The sequence below is a fragment of the Manacus candei genome, unplaced genomic scaffold (genome assembly GCF_025592945.1).
Source record: "Manacus candei isolate 608988 ecotype Guabito, Panama unplaced genomic scaffold, ASM2559294v1 h1tg000041l, whole genome shotgun sequence".
Taxonomy (NCBI): Eukaryota; Metazoa; Chordata; class Aves; order Passeriformes; family Pipridae; genus Manacus; species Manacus candei.
The window spans coordinates 5,609,862-5,624,250 of record NW_026138089.1 but is presented as its reverse complement, the minus strand read 5'-3'; the positions used below and the strand labels follow the sequence as shown (position 1 = coordinate 5,624,250).

The 14,389-nt window shown below is 36.5% G+C and overlaps 1 protein-coding gene across 4 annotated transcripts in view; it reads left to right on the top strand.

Moving 5' to 3' along the window:
- Positions 1 to 14,389, top strand: part of CDKL5 (cyclin dependent kinase like 5) — a 124,760-nt gene that overhangs the window by 76,023 nt on the left and 34,348 nt on the right. For all 4 annotated transcript variants that reach the window (XM_051795109.1, XM_051795112.1, XM_051795111.1 and 1 more), the window contains 5 exons: positions 983 to 1,028; positions 3,595 to 3,731; positions 6,696 to 6,816; positions 7,961 to 8,020; positions 13,555 to 13,645. In XM_051795109.1, coding sequence (XP_051651069.1) covers positions 983 to 1,028; positions 3,595 to 3,731; positions 6,696 to 6,816; positions 7,961 to 8,020; positions 13,555 to 13,645 — 455 coding nt within the window. The remainder of the gene's footprint in view (positions 1 to 982; positions 1,029 to 3,594; positions 3,732 to 6,695; positions 6,817 to 7,960; positions 8,021 to 13,554; positions 13,646 to 14,389) is intronic.

Here is a 14,389-nt window from a genome sequence, read left to right as displayed (position 1 = left end):
TTGCATAGTGTTAATAGTGGGATATTGTTGGGGGTTTTTTTAAACTGTAATGTTTGGTAAACAAAAAAGGGTGTGTGAGCTAGATCTAGCTCATCAAGTAACCCAGGTAGCCTCCTACCTCTCTGCTCACATTCCTTAACTCTGTGCGTCCTGTTACTAAAATTCAATTGCTGCATCATTGCAGGAACAGACCTGCACTAGTCATGTTGTGTTGGGTGCTTTTTGGCCATGTGCTAAATGCATTCCTGCTCACACAACAAGAGAGAAATGTCTTCATTTAAGAGAAAAATGTGACCTATGACAACCAGGTTTGGTGAGTAGAAAATGCTAAAGGAATGCAAAGGCAGGTGGACATTAAGAAGTTACCACTTATTGTAAGCATAGGTGAACACTGCCAAATGCAATTTCTGATCCTGGTTTTGGATGGGCTTCCCTTAAGATGACAGATTTTTATAAGGAGGCACAGAGAAGCTACTTTCCTAATATCATGTTCTTTGTGGATATTTGGTCTTTGAAGCCCAAAAACTTTTGGCAGCCAAAATTACAGGTCTTATTATAAGCCTTAGCCAAATAATAGCACAGTATTTTCATTTCACCTCGTAAAGATAAGCACCCACATTCATACTTTGGCCAGATTCTGATTGTTAGAAAATCAGAATAACTAAGAAACAAGATTCATTTTTTCTTATGAAAATTTAATTGATATCTGTTAAACAGTATTTGAATATGAACTTTTGGCATTTAACTCTGTTGCTTTTATACTGGGGTTCCTAATTGTGATATATCTGTTACATGTGGGTGTGTATTGCATTTGGCCCAATCACTGAGGTATTTACCAGATTTTTATTTAACTTCTTTGCAGTGTGAAATTTCTCTGGATGCTTCTTTTTTTCTCCTCTGATGCTCAGGAGAAAGAAAAAAAGGCACAAGAAAACACACAGTAGGTCTTGCTCATTTTCCTTTCTTTGCTTTTGTTTTACAGGAGACACATGAAATTGTGGCTATCAAGAAATTCAAAGACAGTGAAGGTAACCTTTTCTGCTCCGTGATCTTTTCTGTAATAACTACATTGTTAATATCTCTCCAGTTGAAATAAGAAGTCTCATGTATCAAGATATGATTTAAAAATTATAATGATTCATTAGCTTTGTGAATATTCAAGACACTTAATCCTTCATACCTGCCTAGGGACTGCATTATACACTAACTAGATAACTACCTTTCTTTCTTGATGCATCTGTCTTAATATGGCTGAGATTGTGGTGTCATATGCAGGAGTAAGATCTATCATTTAGAGACTGGATGTGACTAGGAAATGTAAAAAAACTCCTCTTGTAGTAGTAGCTTGCACAGTCTTTGGGCTTTATCACACTTCATCTGTGAGAGGGGATCTAAATGTTAGGGCGATTTGAAGCGGTAAATGGAGGAGACTGAGAGAAGTCCCTGAGAAGTTCAGTCATACGAGGACAAATCCAGAAGCTCCCAGGGGTCCATAGAGGAAGCTGGGTGGTGAGGCAGCTGCTCTGTCCTCACTGGAGCAGGCTCCACTCTCTTCAAGAAACTTGCTCTTTGACCCCTCACAGCAGCCTGTGTACTCTGCAGTGTTGCTGAAGGGAGGAAGACCCAACTTCTGCGAGGCTTACTGTTGCTGACGAAGGGGGTGGCAGAAGGCAGGACACGTGGAAATTATTCTGAATGCTGCACGCCCCCATTCCTCACCCAGTAATACACCCAAAGAACTGAACAAGACAAGACTGTCTCTCTGACCTGCACTTGTTGGGGAACAGTCAATCACCATATTCTATCATAGGAAAAACTGGCAACCAACCACGGCAGCAATTATCTGCCTTGTGTACATGAGAAGTTAGCCCCGATCCCTAATGGCCTGGTACAAACAGAAGGAGAAGACAAGTATGAAGTAATAAGAGGAGTCAGCCCGGTCTGATGAAATGCAGCTGTGGTTTGCCATGTACTGAGGCTTTAGCTGAAAGCTAGGAATGTTGTTTCAAGAAATAGCAGCCACTTTATTTTAGTGAACTTTTATTTTCTGTTATTGTTTTAGGATTGGTGGTGGCCATGGAGGTGTTGTTGGTTACAAGGCCTGTAATTTTCAGAGTTACAGCAGAGTCTGATTTGCCTCTTGTTTTGCTCAACGCAGACTTCTGCTTTGCAGGTCATTTTTCCAGACACTTGAAGAGTATATTTGATGAATGTTTTAGCTCTGCTATTTAGAAAGCTGTTCTAAATCCCTGTTAAAGAATGCAGGAGATAGTTTAATTGTGGTGACCATCTTGACCAAGTAATGAGTGTACTTCAGAATTTCTTTTTGGAACTTGCTGTGGCTATTCAGTACAGATCATAGGCAATAAATCTCAGTTTTAATTAAACCTCAAACAAGATTATTATATTAGCCTCTCTACCAAAAAATGAAAACAAAAAATGCAACATTGCCATTAGGTCTGGCTTTCCAAGAGTATTACATAATGTCAGTTTACATGACTGATGACTGCTTTTCAGAGCTGTAGCTAGTTGTTTACGAGCTTCTGGAAATATGACAGAAGTTCTTTTGATGGATTTGATTCAGCCCATTTCACATCTGTCTTGTTAATATGTAGTTCATTAGAAATTTGAATATTCTGTAATTGTTTCTATTGACACTTTTGTTTCACTGAATCTTTGCCGGTTTTTGACATATGAATGCTAAATGCGCTCAAAAGAGTCTGTCTCGCAATAGATGAGATTATGTAATCAGGCTGATGCAAGCCAACATCAAGCACTCAGTTTTAAAATGAAAAGATTTAGATTGCTCTAAATTATATATTTTTAATCAAAACATTTGTGATTATAGTATTTTGTTTTCCTCTTCCCTCTTGCTACACTTGATTTTTTTTATTTTTTCCCCTCTCTCTTCTGTTGATGATTATTGCATTTGCATGATCTGTGTTATTCTCTCTCCTCTACAAACCTGGTTTTGCCTTTTGCCCTGGAAAAACAAGTTCTCTTCCTTGTTTTTAATTCCTCTGCCTCTGGCTGTCTTTGTGGTACATGACCTGCAGATGTGATTTAGCTTGGAATTTATGCAAACACATCTCATTTAATATCTCTCTGTTGTGGATAACAGTTCTAAGAGGCTAAGAACCCTATTTCTATGTGTGCATGAGCAAATTTACTGAATTAATGGATTTCACTTTACTAAATGAAAAATAAAACCTAATGTAGTCTAGTTTACTTCACATTTCATTAGCAGTGTCCTTTAGAACCCAGTTAGTTCAAGGCCCTATAATGATAAACAGTGTATGGAGCATTAATAAAACATTCCTTTCTTGAACACCTTTCAGAGAATTAAATTGTCAAATCAGTTAAATTAAGTTGTCAAAACAGGTAAATTTCTGGATTCCTCTGAATTAGATTCAAAGCTTCATTGCATCAATACTTACTCTGCTGCCTTCTGTAGCTGCTACACTGGGCTGGCATTGCTGAATTTCCTTTGGAAGCCTTGTGGGGAACTTACAGGACTTACAAATCTGTGCTTGGGTCTTAAAATTTGTTTGTTCTTTAGTAAGCTTACTATGTCACTTTTACTTTGCACTCCAGAAAATGAAGAAGTCAAAGAAACCACTTTACGAGAGCTTAAAATGCTTCGCACTTTGAAACAGGAGAACATTGTGGAGTTGAAGGAAGCCTTCAGAAGAAGAGGAAAATTATACTTAGTTTTTGAATATGTGGAAAAAGTGAGTTGAGTTTGTAGTATCCTTGCCACAGTTAAATCACCAGCTTACTGAAAATGTCTTTAAAATTGCTTTTATTTTTAAAAATTAAGCTATTCTATTCTATAAAGAGAAACAGCAGAAACATTAGTACGTCTGAGTTGTAATTAGACATCTGTTGTGAGAGAGCAACCCTGATAACTTTACTACTGTTTTTAGACCATGTGTTGGTACTTTTTAAAAAAAAATTTTCCATATATATGAACTCAAATGTCGACAAATTATGTAGACTGGAATACATATGATTTGAAGAAAAAATTCAATCTGAACTCTTTAATCCAGTTTAATTGTAAAGCTGGATAACTGTCCTGTGTTATGTTGTGTAATGAATCTTGACGTAGTCTTTCAAAACAGGATCATACACTTTTGACCTTGGAATCTCTTTCAACTTTCTCCATCCTTCCCTGTTAAAAATAGGATTTGTTTGTGTATTTCTGTAACAAGGCCACTATCAATAGTTGCTTAGAGGGATTTGGCAAAGATCACTGTCATTATCTCCAGTCCTGACCTCATTTTGAAACTATTCCAAAATTTCCTTAGATTGGCCTACTGCTGCCAAGCATCCTGGTCTGTTTCCAGAGAGAAACAACCTAGAACAGATTAGTCTTTTGTTATTTTAGCAAGCTCATGATGGAGGTAGACCTTTGCTCCAAATTCTAACCATTTAGGATTTCTTCATGGCAAAAATTAGATGGTATGCAGATACACAGAGTAAAAAAAAAAAAAAAAAAAAAAATAAAGCAAGCTTAAACATGCGTATCTCTGTTGCCTTAATGAGGTACTGCTCCCTTGATTTAAATTTTCATTTAATATCCTGCCAGTGTGATGTTGCAGTCTAGCTGAGTGATAGTCCTCTTCAGTCTTGTCTAAAAATTTCACACCCCTAAATACTATGTCTCCTTTACCTTAGTCAACAATTTCTTTTGTTGTATAACTTCATTGCATAATGTGAGGTGACCTGTATTAGCCCACAGTTTGGCAGAAATCACTTCTGGTTTTCACCAGCAGATCAGCAACTTCTAATGTGATGGATCTTACTCAGATCTAACATTCAAATCTTGACTTGTTTCACCCATGTTCCTTGTAATTGTTCCAGATGCATGGAATGTCTTTGATCACACACCAACTTAGCACAAACATTTAATTTTCTGTTATAGTTGACTTGGCTAAGCTCTGTGTAGTAGTGGGTTGGAAGAGCAGCATAAGTAAAAGATATTTAATTGATCTGATGAGGGGTATGCTTCAAAAATTGTTAGCATCAGTAAAAACACCAGGCTGTAATATCTAACATTATTTGCATCAAAATAAAAGAATTTAATGATAAAGGTAGGCATCACATATAGTCTGTGTCTAAAGTAATTTCTGTATTAATGGTCACCTTTCTTTTCAGTGGAACTTCACAGCCAGGAATGTTTCTTCTTTTCTAATATGTTAAATAATATTCACTATGATTTCTTCAAAGACCAGGATAATTTCTGTATTTTTTGGATGAGAGGAGAGTAGAAGGAATTAAATAAAATGTGATGTAGTAAAAACTGAATTTTTTTGTTTAACTGGTGATGAACACTTTGTGTCTTTTGAGGAATCTTAGCTCTGCAATACTGAAATCCAGATTACTTAAATTCACATTTAGTCTAATCTCCTTTTTTTCATCATCCCCTTGGTTACTGTCTTCGTATTGGGTTATGTCTTGCTGTGTTGATGCTACTCTTTTGTTTTGTACTTGTAATACTAACTTCTTGACTTACTTGTCCAGATCTGTGGCCTTCTGTGTGGACTAGAGTCTAACTAAAATCAATATGGTTCCTTAACAGAAAATTCCTTTTCTCAGATCTGAAGTGTATTTCTAAGAAAACTTATGCTCAAGCACAAAAGTTCCAGTATTTTTTCATAGATTGCAAAACTTAAAAATGTTTTCAAACATTTCATCATATCATCATATCATCAAAGTCTCTGTTTTGTCTTGTATTTGTGTTCATTAAAATATTGTTCAAGAAAAACCTCAAAAATATTTCTATACAGCTAAAGAAAATGTTTGTCAAAGACAAGATAAATTTATTTCAAATGAAAAATCTACAAATGCTCAAATCCATAATTAAATGAGTGGTGTAGGGCCATATAGCCAAAATACTTCTATTTCAGTGTTCAGTAAGTAAGACTTTTCTCTCTTCAAGTGTGCTGCTGCTGTCTATTATTCATTCAGTGTACAAACTCCATTGTATTTCTAATTGTGCAAAATTAGAGACATTTGCTAACATAATGGGAATCTAAGTGTTCTTTTTCAAAGAAGAAATTTACTAGTATAAACAGGAAGTTTGTTTTCTTTCCTAGGTATATCCATAAAACAGTTGATATGGCCATAGTTACTGTAGTGCCAATATGTCTAGGATCTCTGTAGCTAATACATAGCTATAGAACACTCCCTAGGTTAATATTTATGCCCCTGTGAGGCATTTTTATATGTTACTTCATTTCCACTAACTGACTTTATACCCATTCATATACGGATACGGTTTGTGACTAATCTTGGCCCTGCAATGTCAAAGCAGCAGAACTAAAAGAATGAAAGAAATAGTTTGTTAAAGCACTGTTGTGTACTTACAAAATGCTGTGCTTTGCTGAACTTTTCATACAGACACACTGACTGTTAAAGCAATGTTTTGTAACTAAATGACATTTTAGATGTGTTAGGATAACTGGTTTGATGACAGTCTTTTAAGAACTTGTGGTTTATTTGTGGTTCACCTTTAATGTTTATGTAACAGCTAGGAGTATGCTTATGATTAAAATACACTCCTTGAATGTTAAACTACTGTTCCATGACCAGGCTCTGCAACCTAAGTATGTTGCTTCAGAAGGCTGAATGCGTGTTATCTTCCAGCAACTAGAGTATAGCTGTTTTAAATAATGTGTCTTTTAAATGTTTAGAATATGCTTGAATTGCTAGAAGAAATGCCAAATGGAGTTCCACCAGAAAAAGTGAAAAGCTACATCTACCAGCTAATTAAAGCAATTCATTGGTGCCATAAGAATGATATTGTTCATAGAGGTAAGTGTGTAGCTCTCCATATGAAATTAAGCCCCCTGTAGGAATTTGCTTATTACAGGGAAAGATGTTACAGCTTAAAGTAATTTGTATTTAACATAAATAGAAGCAATCGCTTTATATCAACAGGAAAAAAATTGTCAGTTGGGCTGGATCTTAAGTCTGCTGTGTGACTTCAGATAATTTTAAAGCTAAATTCATCTACATATAAAACTTGCTGTCCACTGTCTTTGGGGTATGATATAAAAATTGTGAAGTGAAACTGAAGTACAGACATTGTCTAAGGAAAAGGAATTTTTTAAACCTTTCGTGGTGGTCAGTCATTTCACTTTTGAATCTGATAATAGAATACTAGGAGAAAAAAAATCCAAAACTTAAAACTTGGTCTCCCATGTTTTACTTCTTAACGTAGATCCTCCCAGCTCCCCTAAGCTTCAAGCACTTAAAGTACATATCTTGATGTATGACTTTATCTAGTTTTATGTCTTTTATCCTGATTTAATAAAATTGTATTTTGCTTTGTGGCTTTGCAAGAGTAACATTTCTAATTAATGTTTCCATTAAATTAACATTCTTATACAATATGCTTTTTATATTTGAGACCAATCAAACATAAGCAAGAGTCTGAAAACATTTTGTAATATATAGTTTGAAAAATATACCATGTGTGTATACAGCAATATCCATATAGGAATGAAAAAAAGGGCTTAAAACTAGACAAGATGTTTTTTCTAAACAAATTACAAGAGATGATCAAGATGGTCATTATAGCCGAAAATGCTGAGCACAACACACAACATTTTATTGGTTAACTGGGTAATTAAATATCAGTTCTTTCTATTATTTTGCAATATGCAATATTATGCATATTGGTTTGCTGCCCAGGAATATCTGTAAGCACATTTTATCTTCCCATATTTTGTTGGGAAACACTTAAAAAGACTTCAAAAGGCAGAAAATTAATTCTGCCTGTTTACGAACTGAATTGCTGGAAGCTGTTTCAGCAGTTGCTCTTGTAATGCTTCATTTATGATTGCGTGAATATCTCTAAATACATTATAATGAAATAATATTTGTTGACAAAGTTCAAAATTAAAGGGAAATTAACAGCTCTTTTTTTTTTTTCACATCTACTCTGATACTTCAGATATCAAACCAGAGAATCTCTTAATAAGCCACAATGATGTTCTGAAGTTGTGTGACTTTGGTAAGTTCAATAGATAGATAGCTGCTGCTCACCTTTTTAAAGAAAATCTCTTGCAGTGAAGTTTTGCCTTATTATGTCAGTGTTCTACAGTATATGCTGTTTAAAAAGCTTTTAACAGTCAGAATTGATTACTGCTTCAGGTTTGGGGCTAGTATTTTAATTTGAAAGATCTCTGGGCTTAATTTGCATACCTTGTGAAATACCTGTGTTAACAGGTCAATAGAAACACTGCCTTTCTCTCTTCCTCTATTTTTGCTAGTGCTGCTGCTGACACACAGCTGAGAACAGCACAGATGATAAACTGATTAGGAGGCTAGCAAATCTGTGGGTTTATCTGGCCTGTGTATTGAAAGAAAAGATAATTCTTCATTGATGTTTAGTAAAGGCACAACAGATTTATACTTTTTATGTATTTTTTGAACCACTGGCTTTTGTGGACTGCTATGTGTGTAGTTATAGGTCAACTTTTTTTGTTACCTAATAAAGGAATCAGATGTCCACATATGTTTAATGACTGAATGACTGGATGTTAGAGTCAGAGCTGTACATGTTAACTCTCATGTTTCCTAAGCCTGTTTAATGTCAGCTTTAAGACCTTGAAGAATTGTCACCCCAGTACGAGGCAAACTTTGGCCATGTGAGTAATTCCCAAAAGACAACAGGGAAGAGTGTACACTGTTCCAACAATCTGTATTTTTATTCTAAATGCTACATAAACACAGAATAAAATATTTTTCCCTCTGAAAAGCTTACAGTTTCACTTGGTAAATAAAAGCCAATTCCATAGTGTTACCCCAGAGGCACTTCTCAGTGAGAACAGTTTGAAAGCTGTCTTTTCAAACCTCTGCAATTTTGAATGAAAAGAAGAACAGCTAACAAAATAGAATGGAATATGTTTTTAGGAACACAAGAAAGGCATTTTTCATTTGCAATGCTTCTTATTTCATTTAATCCTAAAAGCATTTTTGCTTAAGCATTCAGAAACAATAACTGTTCTAGGAAAAACCTTAGAAGATTTAGTTCATACGAGTTCTTTGAATTCAGAGCCATTTATTCTCCAGTGTAAGGAACTGCGCAGCTCTAACAGAACACCAGGTACTGCTGTGTGGTGCCTTTGCCTTTTCAGTATCCACAGGCCTCCTGTCTGCACTGCTGTGGCTGCCCTGGCACCATTGACCAAAGCCCAGAGCTGGTGGGGCAGGATTTTTCCCTCATTCTACACTGATTATCAAGGCCTTACCACTGCCAAGCAAACCCCATGAGGTTGGCAGGGCCAGGCCTCTCCAAGGAGTGAAGGCTTGTGTAGATTACACTTTGCTCCCTCTCCACCACTTCACCCTCCACATTAGCTTTGGGGACCAAAAGCTCCTTAGACAGAGCTAAACAACCACCACATGGGCAGTGCCTGTCCCTGAACAATGCCTGCTCCAGTGTGGGCTAACCTCATCAGATGCAGGAATAGCCAATGTGGGCATGAGTGTGTCCTGAAGGGAACAGTTGACTCCACACATGCTTCCCTCCCTCCCTCGTTTTTTCTGGAGTGGGGATGTCCCTCCTTGAAAGTAACACCATTAGAGTTGTCATATGCTATCACCTAACAAATCTTTGCATGTGGACTTGTTTCAACATCCTCTGTGCAGCAGTATTGCAGGAAAATATAAAGCCGGACAAATGGTACGATCATGTTTTGGATGTTTGCTTTGGCACTAGATGTAGATGATGTGAATTCTGTTAGCAGTGATGTTCTGTGTGGTCTGTTGGCTTGCTCACACTGTGTGCTTCAGCCATGTTCTCTCTGTGCTGTTGGAAAGGACACACAATCACAGTGTACTCAGAGTGATCAGCACAGTATCAAGGAAGGCAAACTAAGAGAATTTCTGTTCTTACTGTTCACGTGGGTTAGTTTTAATTTTAATCAACCTTTCAGATTTAGTCGAATTTAAAATTCCGAGAAACTCTACTAATATGGAATCAGTTTTAAGTTTCTAGCGTTATTGCTAATTGACATTATTGCTAGTAACTTAAGCTATGACTGTAAAATCCATGTCAGAGTGGTGTTAGCCACAGATGTTTCCTGAACATGCACAAATTAGGATGTAAAAATTTGCCTTTTAACATATGCTGTCTGACTACCTAACTTAAATCATATTTTGGAACACAGGTACTTGTCACATACAGTGTCACATTCCTCATGTGATTACAAAAGCAAAGAAAAGGACTATGCATCCATTTCCAATAGCCCAGTGGAGAAAAATAATTTGAATAGAAAAGTTCATAAATTTTTAACAAGATATTTCTTCTTAATCCTTGTACCATGTGTTCTGTACATACCGTGCTAGATAAAATTGAGATTGAATGTTGTGCTTGCCCGGACACATGTTGTGTGGGTGTCATTTCTGCCAATAGAAGTGAAAGAAGAAAACAGTACAAAGTGCCGACTACAGCAGATGCATCTGACTGTTGGAAGTACTTAGGTTTTCTGACTGGTGTGTTTGCTGTTTCAACACCAGGGCTTCAAAATTACTTGTTTTAGCAATCTCTTAATCTCAGTATGATGTGTAAGCATAGAAATCATGAAACACAGGACTGGAAAAGACCTCAAGAAATCCTCTAGTTCTTCCACCTACTCAGAGAAAGGATTAAGAATGTCTTTGTCATTCTTGACAGGTGTTTGCTTAGCTTATTCTTAAAATTCTGAATAATGGAGGTTCCCTAGTGTTCTTAGGCATCTATTAAAGTACTTACATGTCATTAACATTAGAATGCTTTACCTTATGTCTAACTGAAATGTGCCTTATTTCTCTGTAAGAAACTGACAATCTCCTCCTTTTTTCCTTACACCTTTTTCCTTGTCATCTCTCCTACCATGTTCTGAGTTGTTTCAAGTCCTTTCTTGAAATTTCCGATTTTGCTTGTTATTTCTTCTTGCATCATGATGCATTTGGAAATGCTGTTGTTTCCATAGTCACTCTCACCCAAATTGCCTTCTCTCTTCATCTTCTAATCTATTCATTCTCACTAGTTAGAGTTTGGTCTGGTCTTCTCCCTTGTTTCCTTCTTTTACTTTTATATACCTGATACCTCAGCACAATTGGAGGAAGGAACAATAAGCAAACTCCCATCATAACAAAAAAAAAAATTGTTCCCTTAGAAAGGTATTATACTTTCCTGAATTGTTAGTTCTGTCCATCATCATTCTGCATTGTGTCACAGAGTCAGAGCAGTATTGAATCGATAAAATGGTTTCTCATATCACCCAACAATATAGAAATGACACTGAAGTCCATTATGATAATTTTACTTTCTCTCTTGCTGCATCAAATCTGTGCTGCACCCAGCCTGTAAAGCTGGAGGCTGATTTTTCAGACTGTGTTAGCTCCTGACCAAGTTCCAATAGACTGCCCTGTAGGGAGGAGAATGCATCCTTGACCTGTTGATTCCTCCGGTGCACAGGGGCTCATGTGCTGCCAAGCTCATGTGTTACCTTAGCACGTTTATTTCTATCATGTGACACTTTTTTCTCTTTCTTTCTCCTCCTCCCTTCAGTCTGGGCCTTCCCACATTTTGACTGTCCCATTTCTCAGTGTAGCTCCAGGTTATCTCCTCTCTGTTGTTTAAACACATGAATGGAAGATTTTTCATTGGCAAGATTAATCAGATAGCTCATGTAATTTGAAACAGAAACAGGGCTGCCTAAGCAGTTCTAAATATAGTAATGTTTCCAAATTTATTCAGTCCCCATGTTACAAGTAATAAAAAATTCCTTTCCAGCTTTTCTCGAACAGCATCAGTAATGTTCATTAGACTTTATGGGAACAGAAATGAATTATGATTATTTTGGAACAACTTTGAAATATCGGTTCCTCATCATACGTGCCTTTTAGTTTATTAACTCTTGAACTTAAAGGTATCTTGCAAAAAGTAACAGCTGTAACCTGTGTAATTAAGAAATTTATAATTGTTTTCTATAATCACTAGTCTAATAATAATAATCTGCATCCAAATTGTTACTTCAACTTGGAGTAAATTAGTGTTCCACAGGGATGAGTGGAACTGGGCTTCTTTGCACTAAACTGCCAAACAAGATACACTTTCAGAATACTAAAAAAAAAAAAATAAAAAAATAAATAAATAGAACTTTACAAGCATAGTTGTGTGGGAAAGGCAATTTTGGTGGCTTCTGCAAAAGAACTCATAACAAAAAATGACTATTGCATTTAAGTAGCACTAATTGATTCAGAAAATAAAGCTGTGCGTTGTACTTCTGTGACACTTTGGAATTTTATTCTTTCTTCATTACTCATGCAATAGTGGAAAGATATAGTGATTTCACTAAAGTGAATTTTGACTGAGTTTTTATGCCACATGCCACTAAGAAAGCATTTTGAAAATGCTGTTTCTGCATTTCAGTCCCAAAAGCTTGTCTTGGTTTGAGCTCTAGTAAGGAGCCTACACATGTGAAGTCTTGCTGCTGAGATCTGTCTATCCTATCTCACCTTGTTGGTAATTATTTGTTTGAAAACAGTAAGAATCTTGATACTTTTTGAAAACAGTGACAACATCTGCCCTAGAGTACTTCTACATGAAGAATCCAGTAACAACATTACTGTGGTGTTTGGCTGACATTTTATAAATGGAGGAGAATGAAAACAAAAGTCTAAATTATTCCTACATCTGGATTTTCTTGTGTGTGTGTGTGTGTGTGTGTATCTATTCCAGTACTCTTCTCTGAGCTAGTGGTCATAATTGTTATGCTTTAGGACAGTAGTGAAGTTTTAGTACAACTGCAAATAAATATAACTTAATTTTTTTTTATTGTTAATAAAATGATGTGGAGAAAGAATTTAATTTGGACTTGCTTTCTGATCCTAACTCTTGAAGAATTGCAGTGAATATGATGCTAAAGCAGGTGGGAAGCCAAAACATGTGGAGTGAGCCAAATGCAGATATAAACAGTTTTGCTGATCTTTGGTAGATTCCCGCATTTTATAGTTTTGAGGAGATGACCCTTTTCTTTGCCAGGTCAGGGAGGGAGTGTCATTAAATAAGAATAATACATAGTTTTTTGACCTGTTTAAAAAATTGAAGGTAGTGAGACTGTAGTAATTAAAATCAATGAACAGAAGAGTCTACTCCACCTGCATGTCTATTGTTTCTAATGTTGTGAATCTTCTGCAAGCATCTCAGTAGAGGTAATAGTTCAACCGCTTACGTGGCGTGATGATAACAGGTAGCTTTTGTCAATCTGTTTGGATTATGTAAAGCAGCAAAAATAATAGCAAAACTCCATAGACTTGTGAGGAGAGTACACAAGTAAGGTAGTCATTAAAGCAGATGTGCTGACTTTCACTGTTGCATCAATAAAAGCTTGCATTTCAGTAGACAAGCACTTGTTAGAGAGATCATTCTGCAGCAGGGGTTGTAAACAATTTGCTTCTATATAAATAGATGTGACCTCTTACTGCCAAAATCAGTGGTGATGTGCATATTGTATTTAAAATGGGCTATAATATTTCATGCTGTTTCTCTGACAGGCTTTGCTCGTAACCTCTCTGAAGGAAGCAATGCTAACTATACAGAATATGTGGCTACCAGATGGTACCGCTCACCTGAACTCTTGCTTGGGTAAGTACAGTTTGTAGAACTGCCATGATAAATTTTGACAGGTTCTTTACAGTTTTTTCAAGCACTTTTTGTAAGCTTCAGCTGTGGAGAACTGTGGTTTATTTAAAGGCAAGATTTCAAGAGACTTCTAGATTTTCATTAATTTTTGTTCATTTTCAGTGAGTTGGTATGACCTGTCCTGAGCTTAGCAGTGTTTAACTGATTAAAATATTAAGCTGAATTATAACAGATGTACTCCCAATTTCTACACCCTCACCCCCATTTCCTTCAGAAAAGGTTTCCATGGTAGTCTTGTAGCCTGAAATGTTCCATCAGCCTTATGGTGGACATCACATAGCAATGACAGTGCAGCTTTCAAAATGTGACACTTGTAGTTATCTTCATCCTTTGGGTCAAAACTGTATTAGGAAGAATTTTTTTGCTCAGAAGGTGATAAGGCACTGGAACAGGTTGCCCGAAGAAGCTGTGGATGCCCCATCCCTGGAAGTCTTCAAGACCAGGTTGGACATGGCTTAGAGCAACCTGGTCTAGTGGAAGGTGTCCCTGCCCATGGCAGGGGTGTTGGAATGAGATGATCTTCAAAGGTCCCTTCCAACCCAAACCATTACACTTTGCCAGCCCTGGTGAAGTCACTCAAAAGGCTGCTGCTAACTTTTTACTAGTCGGGAAGAATTTATTGAAGGAGGCCGTAAGAGTCATTTCAATAAAGCACTGAGAAGTTAGCGTTGCATTGCCTGCAAAAGT